General features: G+C 43.9%; 1 protein-coding gene across 1 annotated transcript; it reads left to right on the top strand.

The window, feature by feature from the left end:
• Positions 1–600: 600 nt before the first annotated feature.
• Positions 601–18733, top strand: LOC109637146 (ADAM metallopeptidase with thrombospondin type 1 motif, 12). The gene is made up of 24 exons (XM_020099329.2): positions 601–856; positions 1147–1511; positions 6433–6610; positions 6746–6954; positions 7047–7130; positions 7719–7843; positions 7939–8088; positions 8748–8891; positions 9648–9792; positions 9874–9966; positions 10078–10223; positions 10735–10904; positions 11298–11431; positions 11616–11736; positions 12761–13005; positions 13221–13362; positions 13463–13589; positions 14398–14608; positions 15041–16165; positions 16788–16940; positions 17094–17270; positions 17354–17500; positions 17596–17749; positions 17998–18733. The coding sequence occupies exons 1-24, from the start codon at positions 736–738 to the stop codon at positions 18111–18113; spliced, it is 4782 nt and encodes a 1593-aa protein (XP_019954888.2). The 5' UTR covers positions 601–735; the 3' UTR covers positions 18114–18733.
• Positions 18734–20230: the final 1497 nt, after the last annotated feature.

Raw genomic sequence — 20230 nt, 5'->3', positions numbered from 1 at the left:
TATTGTTTGACGAGATCTTCTTCAGAAATCTGTATAGATGTTACCAAACACCTGACGGTCCAAAACCCCAAATCACACAATGTAAGAGAAGTTAAAGCAGCAAATTATAGAAAAAAGATTTTTTGGAGAATCTGGAAACTAAGAAAGTTTGATGTTTTTGTCGAGAAATAACTAATTGACTCATGGAAATGTTATGATTTTATGATTATGATTTTTATTTGTATGTTTTGTATTTTTTTAGTGCAGGTATCAAATCTCATTTTGAAGATGGACAATAGGACTATTTGAAAACTGTCGAGTTAAAGTCATTATAGATTTGCTTTTTCATTCTTATTAAGTGACTCCAGGTAGTTTTCCCTTTCTTTGTGAGAGAGGCAGTAAATTATCTCACACTCAGCATCAGATGACAAGTCTCGACACAGCAGCTCATTCAAATCAATGAAGCGTCTGCTCCCCCTCACCCCTGAGGAAGAGGAGCCGCTGGCCCAGAGAACACTCCTCCTCCTCCTCCTCCTCCTCCTCCTCCTCCTCCTCAGCTTTCTCTCCCTCTCCTGTTAAACTACGGTCTTGCTCTCAGTCCTCCTCGGTGCGTGTTTCTCTTCGTGAGTGGACATTTCTGAGCGTGTTCGTGTCATGACACAGCGCAGCGCGGGATCCAAGTGGTCGCCTCTCACGCCACTGGAGCTCCACGGTCCAGGACCCTTTCCCAGCGCTTTGAGTTTGGTCACATGAAATATGCGATGTTCGCAGGAGCGCCCGGTTCCTTTTCTGCTGCTGCACTTTGTTTTCATTTTGGCATCCGGCCACGAAGAGCTCCCCGACCCTGGCACCCTCCTCTCCCTCTTTGCAGAGCAAGGTCAGAGTGGTGCAGCTGGACCAGAGGCTGCGTTTCTGTGTTTGAATCTGCATGTGTCTATGCATGAATCTGTGCATGTGTCTGTGCATGTTTCTGTTCATGTGTCTATACATGTTTCTCTGCGTGTAACTGTGCATGCCTGAATAGAAATGCATGACTGGAAATGTTTGTATGATTTGGTGCATGTCAACCTGACTGTGCTCTGTTGGTAAAAATCAGTTTAATCCATAACCATCATAACTGCAGTGACTCTTATTGCATTGCATTGTTTCCACCTCTATATCCTGCAGGTCATTTGTTCCAGTCAGAGTCAGATGTGTCCATCGTCCACCCAGAGAAAACTGATGCTCATGGAGAGTTCATCACCCACTCTCTGTCTCACCACTTCCAGGGTGGAAGAGTCAGACGTGACCTGCGACCCCTCGCCTCGGAGGAACAGGTTTACTATAAGGTCAACTACAGGGGTCGAGCTTTATTGTTCAATTTGACTGCGAACACTAACCTGCTTTCAAATGACTACGTCCTGGAGAGGAGGAACGGCAGCTCCAACAGGACTGAGCATCGTCCCTCTGGGGGGAATTCCTGCCACCTCCTTGGCACCGTGAAAACATCTGATGTGAGAGGAACTGCTGCCATCAGCACCTGTAATGGACTGGTAAGGAATCACATTGTGTTACGTGGTTACAAGAGGAAAGAGCCCTTTACTGCTCATTTCTGCCTAAAGGTCACATCTTTGAAAAGCATAGTAGCTTCAGGCAGGAAGGAGAGAGGGGGCATCACTGTGGGGAAGCTGGTATGTGCTGTCGGCAGTCACAGGCTGTTGAGCAAAGCCTTACATCTGACAGTGCCCTGTCTGTTAGTTTGCCCTTCCAGGACTTCCTGACACTATTTGCTGAACGCCTGTGCCGCAGACCCACTGACGGCTGCTGCTTTTCAGCCGACCATCAGAACCCTTCTCTTTTCTTTTCTCTGTCCTTCAGATTCATTCACTGCTCTCTCTGTTCTGCAGAAAGTCGTTGCAAACCATCCCATACCCTTGGACTTGTTGCTTTGATCTCTACTATATAGAGCTTCAGTGAGCGATTTGGGCACATAATGATTTTTGGCAGATGGAGACAGGAAATTATCACAGCCATTTTTTAAAAACATTGGCTTTAATGTTTCTTATCAAATATGTACTAAAACTACAAAAGAAAAGAAGACAGCTGGACAGCAGAGTCGAGTGAGCAGCTCAATGCAATTTTAATTATGAAAACACACATGAACCATATGGAAGTTTCTAGAGAAGAAGAAGCAAAAGAGAGTCTCTGACTTTTCTTTACTCACCAAATAATAATCACTTAAAAAACTACCTGATGATGAGTTAGATTTTCAGCAGTATGATCCCTAACCCTAACAACCAAATAGCAAGAGGATGTGGCAAAGGAGGAGCTTTGGGCCTCTGAGATGATGGGATGTGTCAGTTTTAGTCATGAAGAATGTTTCGGTGTTGGTGTTTGATTTTGTCGCAGCAGGAAAACCCGTCCTGCAGGGTCTTGCCTCCTGCTTCTCTGTGATGTTAGTTTGGGCTGCACTGCCTCCTCCCACTGAATCTTTTAAATGCAGCTCATTTGACAAATCTGACTAAGAACAACTGGTCGATGAAGACACTGATATCTGCACCATAATCATTTATATCTGACCTACTATACATCCTCTTAAGTAATCCTCAGTAGAAGAATGTGATTCAGAAGTTCACTCATCTGCAACCTGCAGCATTTAGGGGATTGTTTTTCCTGCGTATGCCTGACTGCCCCAGTTTGTCCCTTCTCTCCAGCTCACCAGGGAAACCACTAGGACCCATTACACTGATTTGCAGCTCTGAGGTTTACAGCAGCTAAAGCCACAGAGGAACCACCGAACGGCAAGAGTCAGCCCGACAGCTGTAGAGAGGAAAACCCTGCGAGCTGTTACTGAGGTCATTCAACCTCAAAATATGAGAAAACATGATCATCCTTTGTTTATTTAGAATAAAACAGATGTTGATAAGGGCTAAATAAGCAGGAAGGTATGTGGCAAATGTTTATCAAGGCTTTATACAAATTTGTTGTTTTTTTTAAATATAAACCAGCAGTGATTTCTCATTTTCAGATGTCAATTATTGTAGTAGATGAGTTCCAATAGTGCTTTAGCCCATTTTTCAAATAATTATAAATCCACACTGCGAAGATATGCTAGAGCCCGGTCTGTCATCTCCGGAGTTAAGAGCAATTTAAGTTGATGGGTTTAACAAAATAAGGAAGAACTAACGCAGGAGCTGGAGCCTTTTGAAAATCTGGTCTGATAAATGACTTTAATTGGTATTCAAAATAAATTGTAATTCATTTTCTGTTGATCGCCTGAGGGATTGTTTAATTGTTGCAGCTCTACTTTGCACAGAACAGGCAATGGAGCCGAATCATGGTTTTCAAAATGCTGTAAAAACCAAATGGTGGTCCCTCCTACGACATCAACACCTTTAGAACCAGTCATGATAACGTCACACCTCTGCAGCTATACTATATTTACCTTTCAATATGTCTCCACTGCCCTTCACTTTGTCTACTGAACACACATGAATCTTTGTCCTTTCATCTTTCTGTGGGAAAACTTCCAAATCAAGCAAAGCGAAATCTTCTCACTGGAGTCTTTGGTAATCCCCAAGGTAAAACACAAAGCAAGAACATGCAAGTTCAAACCCATTATTTTGGTATTTTCCTCACTTAGACGCAGGTTTCTTCTCACTCTGCAGATGAAAAACGATGATGTTTTTTACCTCTGTGGAAGAATTGAGCCCCTGGGGGAAAAAACTGAAGTTAGTGCAGTGAAACCAGTAATTATTAAGGAACTGTTATCAAAGAATACATGTTTGTTTGAATCATATTAAGCACCAACCACCCCCACCTCTCCTCCTCTCCCACTAATCACTGCTGAGGCCACTGGCTGTATTATGGCAGAGACTTTATTCAAAGCCCAGTGTGCCAGCACTACAAAATCCACAGAAGCAGGAAACAGAGGTAAAGCAGTTCCACATGGACAACGTATTTAAAACACAGACCTGTGTTATGGAAACCTCCCCTGGCTCTGGCACCTCACACCCAAACACGCTTCCTCTAGGTCAGAGGAGGGGGATTAATGCAGAGGAGGAGGTGGGCAGGAGGTGTGAGAGGGAGGAGAGGTGGCGAAAGTGCAACGTGAACTCCAGTCTGAGGCTGTTTCAGGATTTAGAGTAAAACCCTTCGCCAGAATAATCTCTTATTTTTGTTCAAGTGGGAAACAAATTCCTGGTTGGTATTCTTTCAAGTCTTCTTTGTTTATTGAGCACAGACGTTACACAGGATCTACAGGATACGTGGTAATTTAAGGATCACGAGTAAAACCATAACCACACCATTCAAGCAGAGCCTCACCGGCTGCATTTGGTACGCAGATCATAAAGATCATGGAGTGCAGTGGTCTGCATGTTTGGATGGGCCTCTCTGCAGCATTCCTTCCTGGTTGATCTGCACTCCACCACCTGCTTTTCTCTGCTGGGACTCACTTGGAAGTTTAACACTCGTACTTATACGGGACAACAGGGAGGAATGAGAACGGAGAATAAATCAGAGCAAAATCTTCGCCCATATACATTTCATATCTTGCAGAGAGTTGATGCAAATGAAAAAAGACAAATCTTTATCTGATACGATATTAATCCTTTCCAATTGTGTGTGTGTGTGTGTGTGTATCTGTGTGTGTGTGTGGATGACATATGGAGCGACAGTGAAATCAGCTGTGTGTTTTCTGAGAAGGGTTTGTGGGAGACTTTCCCAGCTGAACGTAGACGTATCAGTTTGCATGCTTTGTGTGTGTGAGTCCACCACAACTCTGGGACCTCTGGCTGAAGGCCACGTTCTGACTCAGTACCCTTTCTCAATATTTAATCTAATCCTGAGTTTGGACAAAGACAACAAAACTTGAGATATATACAGAGGATCTCAGTGTAGCTATTGCACTGTTAATGTTGGTGTTATGGTGGTTTTACATGGACAAACAGCAGCAGCTCAGTTGTGTCTGCAAAGGTTCTGTTGCAATTTGTAGACACTCTAATCTTTTTTTTTTACAAGATTCTTTGCAACAGGTGGAGTAACATAGTCTTTAAAAAGGAACTGCAAACAGCTTTGTGCTTTGTGAACTCCCTGAATGGAGGAACGGGACACCCCATCAGAGCTCTGCAGACAGCTGAATGAATGCGGTTGCAGAATATCTTCCCTTCCAAGAAACACATGTAAACCTTGTCAGGATGACCCAGAAATCTGAGCAGTGTGTAGCTACAGTGAATATTTGGGTAGACCCCTGGAACCGCAACTGGCCCAAACAGTGAGCACTGCATGACCTAATTTTTCACATCTGCCTCTGGCTCCTCAGACACAGAGAAAAAAATCCAAAGAATAAGATGCAACACATATCATAATAATTCTTCTTGCTGGCTTTAGACATGTGCATGTTAAGTGATTTATTTTTTTCCGTTGTGTGTTATCACCAGGACATATTTCTTCTTGTGCATGAATATTATAACATCCAACATTCCTGCTAAATATTTTTTTTGTCTGTCCTCAGTTGTACTTATGCAGACTTTCCTCTTTCCATCTGTTTGGCTCTGGAACCATTTATGCATCCTCATTCTCTAGATAGTTATAGGAAGGGTGGGAGGGAGGGAGGAAGGGAGGGGTTCATCCCCGAACAGTCTGGGACATGTTTGGACTCAGTTTGACACAAAACCTGAGCATGCGCACACACATGCACACGCACACACACTATCACCTTGATGAAGAGAAATTGCAAACAGTGAGCTGGAGCTGGAACATTCATATTGTGTGTTTACAAGAGAGAAAAAAGTCCTGGAATTGACAGAGCCCTGTCTTGCATGTTTTATGTATGTATAAATTTACAGTGCATGTATGTGAGGACATGTGTCTATGTGTGTGTTCACCAGAGGACCTCAGTCAGGAAAGTCAGTAGCCTGCACCTGTAAGAACATGCATGGCATACTTAGGAGTATTTGTATTGCTGCTCCTGCTGCCGCTGCTGCTGCAGACGGAGAATGTGCCTGAAGGAAAAGAGAAAGGTTCATATTCAGATCTGTTGACTAATGATGGATTCCACCCCGATGGAAATTACTGAGGAATGACCTTTTCAGCCCTTTTTTTACGAGGGAACGCCGTCTATACTTTCCTCTTTCAAGTGGGGGGGATTATGGAAACACTGCAATTATCGTTGATTTGTTGTTACACTCATAAATAATATAACTTAACATCAGTGGTTTGGTCACAGTCTGAGAATGTGTGATATATCGCTAGAGAGACTTGAAGCTGCATTAGGTATGATTTTGGCACAAGAAGTAATTGTTTTAATCTTAATTACAAATTGGTGACTGTGATTAAGTATAATTTTATTTCACTAATCACTGAAACACTGTAGATTTGAAATGTTTTTTAGATTTCATCATTTGTTGTTTCACCAGTCTCAACCATTTCTGCTCCATGCACATTGATCCCTGTCATTTCTGTCTTCCTCAGAGAGGCTTGTTCTCGCTGCCAGAGGGACAATATTTTATCGAACCTGCCCAGAAATCGGTTGAAGATCCTGCAGGGACTCCAGAGCCCCACCTTGTCTATCCCAGAGTTCCTACAGAAAATCACAGAAAAAAACGCAGCTCAGAGTCTAGGGACACACCCAGCGCGTGTGGAGTTCAAGGTGTGTATCTCAATGCACTGGTGTTTGTGTAGTTTTACACAAGTGAGCGTATCTTTTCCTCTGTCTGCGCCTGTGTCAAGTGAGGATAAGCCACCAGTGTACGCCAAGTGATGTCTCCCATTCTCCATGCTTTAGATGCTCCAAGTGACTCTGTCCAGGTGGAGAGGGAGCGGGAGGAGTGGGAGAGGGAGCAGCAGAGGGGGGAGGGTCAAGCTCAGTCTCGCTCCCAGCGCTCGGTCAGCAGAGAGCGTTGGGTGGAGACCATGGTGGTGGCCGACTCCAAACTCATCGAATATCATGGCAGCGATAATGTCGAGTCCTACATCTTCACCATCATGAACATGGTCAGGGGTTAGAACTGACACTTATTATTTTTATTTTCGTACATTTGCTCTCATTCATTCTTGGTTTCTCACTGACTTTTATATGTTTACAGGTGGCAGGAATCTTTCATGATGCCAGTATTGGGAATGCCATCCATGTCATCCTGGTGCGCCTCATTTTGTTACAGGGAGAAGAGGTAACGCTTACCTGGAACACGTCTTTGCATACATTTCAATGGGGTTTTTATCAGTTTTTGCTTTGACAGTGCAAACTTTAAGTATAAAATAAAAGACACACATGTACATCTATGAAGCATTCTTAATAAAGGGCAGCAAGGATATAAAGAAAACAGTGACACTCTCCTGTAGCTGGCTGTAGCTCTTCACATTGACGATTCCATCCTCTTCGATGATGTTGTTTCAATCTGTTGTTTAAAGTTTGTAGGCTTTTCGTGTGGCAAATAAGAAACCATTGGACAGTCCACAAGAACCACAAGATCAAAATCTTGTTTGCATTTTAAAATCCCCCGATCACATTACAGAACAAATTTGCAATATGTAAACTTAAGAAATTGCATGTAACTGAAAACATTTAAAACAACAGCATTCCAGTCAGGTGAGGTAGGATTGGGCTCACATTGATTCCACTGATCCATCATTAACAACAAGTCTGAATATCTGCTGAATGTCTGGTCTGTCACTGTGGCTGTAATTTACACCTGTACTGATCTGAATGTTGCCAGAAATGTGCAGAATGAGTTTTCTGTTTCTGTTGTGTGTTGCAGAAAGGGTTGAAGATTGTGCACCATGCAGACACCACTCTGGCCAGTTTCTGTGCTTGGCAGAAAAACCTCAACCCTCAGAGTGACACACACCCAGCTCACCATGACGTGGCTGTGCTGGTCACCAGGCAAGTCACACGCACACAATCAGGTGGAGGCCGTCTATGTCAGTAGAAAATATATGGCATGTGCACACTAATTTGCATTTGTGTTCCCCCCTCAGGAAAGACATCTGTGCTGGGATGAACCAGCCCTGTGAGACCCTGGGTCTGTCTCATCTGTCTGGGATGTGTCAGCCTCACCGCAGCTGCAATATCAATGAGGACTCAGGACTACCTGTCGCTTTCACCGTCGCTCATGAAATGGGCCACAGGTCTGTGTGTGTGTGTGTGTGTGTGTGTGAGATGTGAGGTGTGAGGTGTAATACCCTGCATCATATGATCTTATAACAATGGGTCACGTAACAAAGAAAGCATCCTGTTCCCATGATCAGTTACTATAGAGGAAGATACAGTTGCATCATTAACCTCCTGGCATTAGCGTGTGAGTCCATCGGTGAAACGGCTGAATGCAAATAATTGCCACTATCTAGTGACCGGACATAAAAAAAAAGATTGATACCCGAGATTGTTGTGTAGAAGATTTTGTAACAGTGAAGTGAATGGGAAGATATTATTATTTTTCAGCTTTGAATTACTGTAAATTAAAATCAGATTTTTGTTTTTCTACCACAGTGATTTTTGTAGCTTCTGTGTCACTTTACAAATATGAAGTCTTGTTGATAAGATGAGAGTTAGTATAGATGCTGTTTTTTATTTTACACATGATTATAAGGACTATAATTTTACTAATATTCCTTATAAAGTATTCCTTGTGCACATAGTTTCCGCTTTGTACGAACAGGAAATCCTGTAAATACATGCTCAACTGTACTCTGGGCCTGTTTTATTGGTGGAAACAAATGTATTGCTTGCGTGTGTTGCACACTTCTTTGTGTAATGATGGTACAATAATGGTTTTGTTTGAACACAGCTTTGGAATCCATCATGACGGCCAGGGAAATGACTGCGAGTTGGCAGGGAGGCACCCCTTCATCATGTCCAGACAGCTGATGTACGACAGCTCGCCACTCACTTGGTCTTCCTGCTCCAAAGAATACATCACCCGCTTCCTCGAGTAAGGTTGAATTGGTATTTAATTATTCTGCAGCCGTTAATTTTTATATTCATATAAAACAGACAACTTGAGTCACCCCAGCTTTAGCACTGTTGGAGAAAATAGGAAAATGTAATATGTTTTTGCAGATGTGATTGGATGCAGTGAAAATGGTCCAGAAACAAAAAGGGCGGTGTGTGTGTGTTGGAACAAATTAAAGTTGTATTAACATGTGCAGCAAACCGTGACATGCTAAGCTTTTAAAGGAGCAGCAAAGAACGAACATGCAATAAAAGCTGAAGCGGCAGAAAAGCAGCATTAGAATGTGTTTACAGCTTCATAAGTCCCGATTGCTTTTCTCATTATTTTCTGTTGCAAACTGTGTCGGTGATGAATTGATGAATTCCTTTGTGTGAACTGCATCACCTCGAGCTCCTGCGAGGTCAGAGGTCAGAGCTCATGTTTGTTGAACTCTGACCTGAGAATCAGCAAGCTATTAGAATAGAGGCTTCTGAACACGTAATCTTTCCTGGTGTTTTTCTATCACACCCTTTTTAAAACTGGGCTGGTATGCAGCAAAGTGCAGCCTAAAAACAAACTGTGTGTGTTTTACATGAAGTTTGTACAATTTTTTAAATATTTCTTACCATAATCAATGATTTCTCTCAAACAAGCTCCTTTAGTTTTTTCGTTCCTCTTTCTGTCTGCACCACCTTGCGCCCCTTCCTCTTTTTCATCTTCTCCAAAACTTCACACGTGTATGTTTGTCTGTCTCAGTCGTGGATGGGGTTTCTGTCTGGACGATCGTCCTTCCAAGAGGGATCTAACCACGCCGCTGGCTCGCCTCGGCGTCCGCTACACTACGCACCACCAGTGCCAGCTCCAATATGGCCCCAATGCTACGTTCTGCCCTGAGGTGGATGTGAGTATCACCCATAAGCACCAAATAAATGTCATTTAGAAAACTCTTTTTAACTGCTTCAGGGTTGTGTGTCTACTTCAGAACGTTTGCCAGATTCTCTGGTGTTCAGTGAACGGCTCCTGTCGCTCCAAACTGGACTCGCCCATAGACGGCACCCGCTGCGGACCAGAGAAGGTGAATGATTCCCTTTGATTAGTCTTGTTAGGGTTTGTGGTTCATTTGCTTGGGGAAGGAAAATCTTGACTATCGAATGTGTCCCATTGCTTTTGTTATTTTCTTCTTCAGTGGTGTATCTCCGGAGAGTGTGTGATCGTGGGAAAACTCCCAGAGACTGTGAACGGAGGCTGGGGACAGTGGAGTACCTGGTCTCACTGCTCCAGGACCTGCGGGACAGGGGTTCAGTCAGCGGAGAGGGAATGTAACAGCCCCAAGTAAGAACTTCTTACCTCTGCAGAGGAGGTTGCGTTTTCACCCCAGTCCGTCTGTTAGTTGGTTGGTTTGGATGTTTATCAGCAAGATTACATAAATTACAGGATAACATACATAAAGATTTTTCCTGAATTTGAGTAGATGGATGCGGTATGGGTCAGAGAACCATTAAATTTAGGTGCAGATCCAAATCATTAACATTAAGATACAGGGTGTTTTTCAACATTTTCACTGGTTACCTAGGGATTAAATCTCTTGATAAAAGAAAAATCTGACAAACTTTTAGGGCCCTGATGTCTATGACTGGGTTAAATTTGATGCATCTTAATTGAATTTAATGATACTGTTGGGCTATGGTGGCATTATGTGCAGTAACATTCTAGTTCTAGATGTGTTTCACATCATGAGGCACAGCCGACCTCTTTTTGTCTTTTGCTGTCTCTTTTAAAAAAGACTACCTGAAACAAAAGTGTTCACCCTGAGTGATTCAAAGTGTCCCACTGTTTTCCGCAGGCCAGAGTTTGGAGGAAAGTACTGTACCGGAGAAAGGAAGCGTTATCGGACGTGTAACACAAAACCCTGCCAGAAGGACAAACCGACCTTTCGGGAGATGCAGTGCAGTGAGTTTGACACCGTGGCCTACAACAACGAGCTCTACCAGTGGATTCCTGTGGCCAACCCCTGTAAGTGCTCAAAGCCTCGGACTGTCATCAGATCCTGCGGATAGACAAACACACAGAGATGCTGGGAGGCGTCTTTTTGCTCTTCTCTTTCCATAAGCTCAGTAGGTGCAGTTGTATCTGTCAGCCAACAGGGGGTAGCATTTCCACTGAAAAGGTTGTGGTGGGGCCTAAAACATTTCAGTGCTGCAGCTGCTGTTTTAACTCTTTTCCAATCACTTTTATATAGTCTGTAACAAAATAAATAATTTCTTCAGGGTTGTGTGTGAAAAAGAATCAAACAATAATAGGCATCAGAAAGACAGTTTGACTTGACTTGAAATTAACTTGCACTATTAATCTGAGTTCAACATCGATATTCTTCTTTTCTTCTATTCATCTCACGACTGTCTCCAGTGAACCCCTGCGAGCTGCACTGCCGACCAGTCAATGATTATTTCTCGGAGAAGATGCTCGACGCTGTGACGGACGGAACGACGTGCTTCATGAACAACAAGTCCAGAAACATCTGTGTCAACGGAGTGTGCAAGGTAGTGTGGCTGGGTAAGAGACTAAAGGAGGCTGGAGGGGTTGTAGCGGAGCAGGGTGCGAGGCGAGATGCAGTGTGAGAGAGGGAGGAGGAGATGTTCTGTGCAAACCCTCCATCTTACGATTCGCTGTAATGTGTCTGTGGTTGCGTTTTTATGTGTTTGTGGGCGTGTGTTTTGTCTGCAGGACGTCGGCTGTGACTGTGGCATCGACTCGAACGCAGTGGAGGACCGCTGTGGGGTTTGCCTGGGCGACGGCACAAGCTGCGAGACGGTCTATAAGTCGTTCGACGAGGCAGAGGGCTTCGGTGAGTTCAGGATATCTGAGCAGCTGGAGACAAATGAAATGATCTGGACACCAGAAAAACAATTACAAACATTTTTGTAACAGAAAACAGAAACCTATTAATGAGAAAATGCTTTGATGTGTCAACAACAGCAGAGTAAGAAAACCAGCACCAAATTCAAATTTATGTCCTCGGACTTAAAGTCATTTCAGGACGGTTCATTAGCATTACAGCATTGTGTTGTTCTGGTTGTCGTGGCAACCCCCTCGTCCACACGGTACAGCTGTTTGTCCTGCTGCACTTGGCTGGTACAGTGTGTGTGTGTGTGTGTGTGTGTGTACCCGCAGCCCAGTGTTTGTGTTTATCTCAAGAAACACACACGTATCATTTTCTTTGCTGGGAGAAGCATAACTCACCCTCAGTATCAACATACCTTAAAGACAGATTAATAGAGAGGTAAGCTCTAAAACAATAAAACGTCCCCTCTCTCTCCCTCTCTCTCTCTCTCTCCCTCTCTCTCCCTCTCTTTCCCCCTCTCTCTCTCTCTCCCTCTCTCTCTCTCTCTCCCTCCCCCTCCCTCTCTCTCCCTCTCTCTCTCTCTGTGTCTGTGTGTATTTGCCCGACACAGCATCCTCTCCAGATAACCAGCCCAGATGTGTAGGACTTCAAAAGACTTAGACCAAGGGCAAACCTCCCCCTCCTTTGCACAAACACTGCAACACACACACACACACTCCTTCCCACAAACATCATTAAACGCCAGAGACCCACTCACAGCGGCTTTCGTCCTCCCCCATCCTGCACCCCCCCATCCACACACACACACACAGTAAAAGCCAGAGACAGGACAGTGCCCCCCACGCCGAATATGCACACGTACACTCACACACACATACACATGCCAACCACCCCCACAGAGCGAGCCCACCCTCTATTAAAGATCAGAGAGAAAACTGTCTGGTAGCCTGGATGTGAGTGTGGCAGCAGCCATGGTGGCCCATTCATTACCCCGCCGTGACTCTGACTTCCCCCCCGACTCTCCCAGGGTACGTGGATGTGGGTGTGATACCTGAGGGGGCGCGGGACATCCTGGTAACGGAAGTCAAGGAGGCAGGTAACTTCCTGGCCCTGAGGAGTGAGGCGTCGGAGGAGTACTTCCTCAACGGCAACTTCATCATCCAGTGGAACGGGGAGTACGAGGCCGGTGAGACAACGTTCTACTACGAACGCAGCGGGAACATGGAGAACCTCACTGCTCCTGGACCCACCAAACAGCCAGTCATGCTCCAGGTAAAGGCCCACATACCTCAGTTTTAAATGTTTCAGTAATGTGAGATGTATATAAAACAATCAGCAAGTTGTATTTTCGGTCTTTGTAATATGATTTTAGCCAATTAGGAATGGGGACGAGGGGCAGACTTTAAGAATGGTCAACCGATCAGAGCATGCAAACTTAATATTCTTGAGGAGGGAAACTCTGTGTGATGTTTCATGTGGTCGTCCAGCTGCTGTTTCAGGAGAAGAACCTGGGTATAAAGTACGAGTACACGATAAAGAAGACCAAAGAGGCAGGAAATGAGATCATTGAACCCACTTACAGTTGGAGACACGGGGCATGGACAGACTGCAGCACCACCTGTGGCTTAGGTCGGTGCCTCAAGTGACAAGAACATTTCTCATTCTGTGAATGTTTGTAGGATTTCAGTTGACGATTTAGTTTTGGACTTGATGTGTGATTTCTGACCAGGTGTGCAGTACCAGCCTGTCCGATGCTTCGAGGTGGACGTGGGCGTAGTGGACGAGTCTCTGTGTGACCCGGAGAGTCGTCCTGAAGACAGACACCGAAAATGCAAGACGATGGATTGTCCCGCAAGGTTCTTACTCTCAAATGCCCTCTGACTCCTGGTGTGAGCTCACTGTACTGTGGTTTTTGTCAGATAAGCCTTTCATGATGATCAACGCAGTTTTAATATTCGAGGTTATCTACCTGACTACTGTAGATCTACCCATAGAAGATTATGGCAAAAGTAATGTTACTGCCTCATCTATAGTTTTTACTGCAGGGGTGACGCTGGAAGGATACTGGTGGGAACAGAGACTCAGACGCTCACAGGAAGCAGGGTTGAGTTCAAAAAGGCAAATTCTTTACTGATAATCCAAAAGGTCTTACACACGTAGGCCGTGAGAACAAGGCAAACAAAGCAGGAGAGGAGCAGACAGGAATTCATAAACTGGGGAACAGAGCTGAGTCAAAAACCACAAGAAGCAAAGGTTAGAGAGCGTCGGACGCACACAGGAAAAATGGAAACAGAACAGTGCTATAACTGTATACACAGGGTTTACTACGAGGAAGACCAGGGGCAAATAGGGTAATTAGATGCAGGTGTGGGGGGGGGGGGGGGGGGGGGGGGGTGGGTCGGGGGGAACACATGAGCGCAGGAACTAATAGGACGAGACAGGTGAATATCAAAATAAAACAGAAAATGATACATGGAAAGTCAGACTGACTGAGGTTTTGACAACATTTGTTATTTTAAAAATGGGATTTATTTTGGTAAATGAAAAGTTGGGTTGGATTCCTCGGGCAAGGTATTGACAAAACTATTAAACATGAACAAAAGGACACTATCTACTCACCAAGTTATTTTTCCTCTCTGTTCCTCTCCACCCTGCTCCCCTCAGGTGGTGGGTTGGAGGTTGGCAGCAGTGCACAGCCACCTGTGGATCAGATGGTGTGAGAAAGCGAACGGTGCTGTGTGTTCGCACAGTCTCTGCAGAGGAGAGGGTCCTCCACCCTGTGGAATGCAAACATCTCCTTAAACCCAAACCTGCGGTGCCGTGCAACAGAGACGTACCGTGTGGGCAGGACTGGGCGGTCGGGAACTGGGAAGAGGTAAGTCTGGTTTTTGTTTTCTCGTGTGTTTATTTGTTGTGTATCTGTTTGTTAGCATGATTATGCAAAAACCTGCAGGTGGATTAGCATGAATCTTGGTGGAAGGATGCAGTTCTTGTCAGGAAAGAACCAATTACATTTTGGTGTGGATCTGGGAATTTTTTCCACTTTCTTTAATATTGAGAGATTTTCATTGAGAATAATTCATGATGAAAAAAGTCTAACATGTTTGGGAGACTGATATATTAGTGAGTGTAAATTGGTGCAGATCTAATAAAAAATCCACATCTAGTGAATCTGAGGGGACTGTTGGGCCTTGGTGGAGACGTGACTACTGAGCTTGCTTCCAGTTTTTATTTTGTTTTGACCATACCTGATTACCTCCCTTTATCTGTAAGTCAATGTTTTATTCATGTTCTTTGTTCTTTGCAGTGCCCAGTCACATGCGGAGGAGGAGTTCGCTCGCGCATGGTCACATGCACAGTCGCACCCAAAAAGACCTGTGACCTCTCAACCAAACCTCGGTCCAGATCACTGTGTGCCCTGCAGAGCTGCCCTAACTCAAGTCTTCGTAGACGACCCGGGCCTGCCCCCAAATACCGTCGCATCTACCCACCGAAGAGCCCCCCTGCCAGGCCTCCAGCTCCCCCTACCTGGGCTCCCACCAGCCCCACAGCCACATCCGCTGTCCCTGCGACGAAGAAAACAGCCAAAGAAACGACAACAGCTGTTGTCCAAACCACCAAATCTCCTTCTGAAACCACAACCCCTGAAATCATCGACAAAGATGATGATTATGAGTTCAGTGTTGTAATGAGGAAAAATGGGGATAAGAGGGGGAAGGTTTTTCCTTCTAAACCCAGCTCTGTGGAAAAGGAGAAGAAAGCAAGTGGGGTGGAAAAAGAAAACATGGAGGGAGAGGAGGGAAGTACGCCAAACGTGGTGATGTACACTCCAGGATATGATTATGTTGTCGAGGATAGGACGGCAGAAGAGGAAGGGATCATCAACCTGGATGTTTCTACCACGGCTACATCCTTGAAAAATCCTCCCACGTCAACCACTTCACAAACAAGTCCACCCACCGTGAACACAACCAGAACACCCACCACAACCAGCTACTCCACCCCACGCACCAGCACTGAAACATGGGTAAAGACAACTCACCACTTATCCAACCCCCACACCAGTCCACACAGACACTGGACACACCGGGCTCCCCTCACCACTCCCATGTACAAGAACCACTCAGTCCCGTTGAAAACCGGCTTCCACACAACACGCGCTCCCTCCACAACTGCAAGAAAAGTGTTCACCACTGCAGCATCGGCCCAGCCCACAGTAAAGATAATTAAAGTGAAGAAACCTGCTGTGACGCCAAAGAAAAACATTTCTGTCTCACGTGCTAAAAAGCCCTCGTCACGGTCCAAAGGCTCCAAGAACCAAAACCGGCGACCAGGGAGTCCCGTGAGCAGCTCCACCAGTGACCACAGCATCGTGATGACCAGGGAGCCAGTCAGCATGGATATATCCTGGGTTGTAGGAAACTGGAGCGAGGTGGGTACACGCAGTTTATCACCAAATTATATTATTATGCCAACCATTTTACAAGGCATACCATTTTGTAATATTATTTTCTTCCTTTAAAGTATATAACTGATAACATTGGAAAACAAATTTGAAATTTACAGTGAAGTTAATTATAATTTTTTAATGGAAAAGATGAAAAATTATTTTTGCTTTATTGCAGCTTGAATCTCCAAATTTTCAGCGTCAATTTAAAGTTCTCAAAAACAATTGGTTAAAACCATGATACCAGAAAATGCATAAAACAAAAAACAAGCAGACATTGATATTGGGAATTTCATCATAATAATTGGACCTCCCTAAATTCACTAAAGAGGAGAGTTTTCCTAACTATCCCTGCATGCACCTGCACACTGGTATATAAGTTAAGTTACTTCTAATGGCTCTGTGGTGGGAGGTAAATCCATTTTATGATTTCTTATTTAAACAATTATTACAACATTTGCTTTTATTAGGCGAAAACATGCAAAAGTACAGGTGCAGTCTGTGGCTGGTTGTTGTTAAGGAGATTCCTCTTGTCTTACGTATCACTTCATTTTGTCACTCACATAGCTGCACACATTTAAATCATAAAACACCACTTCCTCCCCAGTGTTCAACAACATGTGGCATTGGTGCAATATGGCGAACAGTCATGTGCAGCTCTCAGAAGGTTGAGGACTGTGCCAACGTGAAGAGACCTGAACCTGCACGTACGTGTGAGCTGCAGCCCTGTGCCACCTGGCAAAGTGGCAGCTGGAGCAAAGTGAGTAATGTTCGACTCCCTCCAGTCACTGAATCAAATAATTACACTTATTAATGTGACTTTATTCTAAATACCTCTAATGAATTCCCAGAAGATGAAATGTGTTTGTTTCTGTTGTTTTTTTCTTGTCATCCTGTGATAATACATCTGCAGTGCCCAGATAACTGTGCAGTGGTGGGAAGGAGGTACCGCGACGTCCAGTGTGTCGATTCTCAGAGCAAACGTCCCCTGAGACCGTTCCACTGTCAAGCAGAGTCCAGCAGACCCATAAGCTCTTTGACATGTCCCCACAAGCCCTGTATGACCTGGAGCATATCACCCTGGGGACAGGTAAGAGCATTACGCACATTTTTTCACCTTCAAATGTGGAAATTCACTTTTGCTCCATCTCTTAAATCCTGTGTTTTCCTCAGTGCTCCGGCAGCTGTGGCGAAGGCATCAGGGAGCGTCTGGTGTACTGTCCCGAGCCTCATCGCTGCAGCACCACGCTGAGACCAAACGACACAGACACGTGCAGCCTAAAGCCGTGCACGCAGTGGAAGACTGAGGAGTGGGAGGAGGTCAGTCACACGTGATCGAGCTTGAAAATGATAAACTATAGCACTGAAAAAAGTCGTAGAAGTGGGCTGAAAGATTTAGTTTTATGACTTTTCAGTGTCCTGTGAGTTGTGGCGGGGGTCAGCAGCACCGGCATGTCAACTGTGTGAGTGACCAAGATTCAGCTGTGATGCCAAACAGCCTCTGTGAGAAGATTTCCAAACCAGAAACACTCAGGAAGTGCAATACGCAGGAATGCAAGACAAACACAGGTCTGTACGCAACATTCAAGGCAACGTTCAATCAGTGTCTTCCGTAGTGAGAGATATGAAAAGCAGAGTCGCTATAAATGCACACACACACACACACACACACACACACAATTTCTATGACGTTACAGTATATTTGTTTCTCTGTAACAGAAAACAAACCTCTTGGTTAAACTCACTGTAAATAAACTTGGACATACTTTCTGTATTTCAGTGTTTCATGACATTTGACCTCTGACCTTCTCACGCAGGTCCAGTTTGCAGGAAGAACACCATGTCCTCACGCTTCTGTGACAAGCTGAAGCTACTGGGTCGCTGCTCTCTCAGATCGGTCCAAAGACAGTGTTGTGTCACCTGCGGGCCATAACCAGGGTTACACACACACACACACACACACACATTTATATATGACACAGTAACACTTACTGTATCTTCATGCAATACATGAAATAAGGTCAAAGCATCTAAAGACTGACACATTCAAACCAAAGTCCCAGTGACTTTTAATCAGCACAATCAAACCTCCATCGGTTATGATATTATTATTTTTTACCTATTTAGGTCACTTTTTTCAATGAACATTTTTGCGAAGAGGTTTTAAAGAAGCGAGCAAAAGATAAACCAGATAAAATAAATGCAGAATTAAAATATAACTTTTATTTAAAAAATAGCAAATTTATTTGAAGGCAAATTCAATATTTCAGTCAAAGCTTACATCAAAAACATTAAAACAGTAAAATTACAAATTAAAGCTCAAGAGCTAGTTCTACACAGTTGTGACAGATTAGATTGTACTACATCGTACAGGATGCACTTTCTTTATTCAGTAAAAACAGAAATGACATACACAGTGCCAATCTCTCTTATAATCGAGGTGCTCCACAGTCAAGTTACCAGTTCTATTTTTATTTCTAAGTGACGAGTAAAATAATGCAGAATGTAAATAAAGATTTTTTTTGTTACTACTTTATTAAATTGTTAATAGTATTGGTAATCTATGTGTTTTTACTCATATATAGCTGTTTGTTTTTTTTTGCCGGCACTGTGTGTTAACATTTTTCCGGGTACAAGTTTTCCTGATTTAGTTATTTTTGTTTGAATCGTCAGCGGATAAAAAAAAAAAAAGCAGAACCCGCTCAGTTCTCCAGCTCGAACCTTGGTGCTTCTCCTCTGGTGTGAGATTGATGTATGAGAAAGAGGTGTTGCAGGTCATCCCTCTCAGGTCCCTCTAAAAATGGCCTCTGTGTTTGTATGATATTGTACAGGCATCACCACCAGTGTCGTGTATCTGGTACGTCACCATCACATGTCTCCATCGTTAATAAAAAGATATTTGTGACGAAGCTGCTTTATAGCTGAGACATTGAATAACATGTTCTTTTAGTTTGTGTACTCCTCACTCTGTTTGATGTATATAAGGTCATCTAGATTAACACCTCATGTCAACTATTTAAATCAGCGCCGTCTTCATCTGCATCATGGTTTCCTGCTTTATGACCTCTCCCGCTTTGTGGCCTGTTATTTCAAGGTCATTCTCGCCTGAGAGTGCCAGATGCCGCTGGATGTGTGTAACACCAGAATCAGTAGCGCCAGGCTCTGTTTCAGGAATCAGGTTCAGCTGGCCCAGATTTCCCAGGCTCCTCTGTGCCATTAGAGGAATTGTGGCCCCGCGCCACACACCCTGCCGCTGTCATTCAAGCCCGAGACCAAGGGTTGCTCAGCAGTAATGGAAGGAGTAACACAACACTGGGTCAATGTGGAGCACTGTGTCCTAAAAACCAGCTCTGTGTGTGTGTGTGTGTGTGTGTGTGTGTGTGTGTGTGTGTTTAATCATGACAAAGCAAACTCCATCCAGTTGTATTACCTAACCACATCTCATTCTGTTATGTCATTCTCTGTTGCTTTATTTGTAGAGTTGCACAATGGAAAGAAGGGATTGAGCTCAAAATAAGGAAATGCCTGAAAATATCAGAGAACAGGTTCTGGCTTTAACAGTGACAGTGGGTGTATGAAAAAAAAAGTTTTATAACTCATATCTGATTTGAAATTTCGAGTCCTGTGAATCTTTATACATTTCTGCTTAATCCTTGATGATGCACAGAGGGAGAAGCATTATTTCATGACAGTCAGTGTATAATGAATGATTGACCTGGCACGGAACAATTTCAGATGCTCAAGACGACATAAGTGGCTGCTGATTGGTTCTTCATTAAAAAGGCCAAACATTAATTAAGTAAAATGACTCTTAACAGCTTGTTCATGACAAAGTGTTCCACAGCCAAACGACTGGGTTTGGATTCAGCAGTCGAACGTTTACTTCATGATTTGCAGAAACAGTAGCAAACAGATTCCACAGCTTTAATGACGTAATAACATTGGTCTGAGGATAAATAACTGATTAATTCTCATTTTGGGCAAATAAGCTATTTATGATACATTATATAATATATTTTTTCTTTTGGTTTAATCTAATCACTGTGTGAC

The sequence above is a fragment of the Paralichthys olivaceus genome, chromosome 4 (genome assembly GCF_024713975.1).
Source record: "Paralichthys olivaceus isolate ysfri-2021 chromosome 4, ASM2471397v2, whole genome shotgun sequence".
In the NCBI taxonomy this organism is placed as follows: Eukaryota; Metazoa; Chordata; class Actinopteri; order Pleuronectiformes; family Paralichthyidae; genus Paralichthys; species Paralichthys olivaceus.
The sequence above is the reverse complement of the archived record's forward strand: the minus strand, read 5'-3'. Positions and strand labels throughout refer to the sequence as shown.

Excerpts from the sequence above, each read along its gene's own strand:
- LOC109637146 (XM_020099329.2), top strand. The coding sequence starts at position 736 with ATGCGATGTTCGCAGGAGCGCCCGGTTCCTTTTCTGCTGCTGCACTTT. Across the intron at positions 11,737-12,760 it reads CGACGAGGCAGAGGGCTTCG|GGTACGTGGATGTGGGTGTG; the intron begins GTGAGTTCAGGA and ends CGACTCTCCCAG. Across the intron at positions 13,363-13,462 it reads CAGCACCACCTGTGGCTTAG|GTGTGCAGTACCAGCCTGTC; the intron begins GTCGGTGCCTCA and ends ATTTCTGACCAG.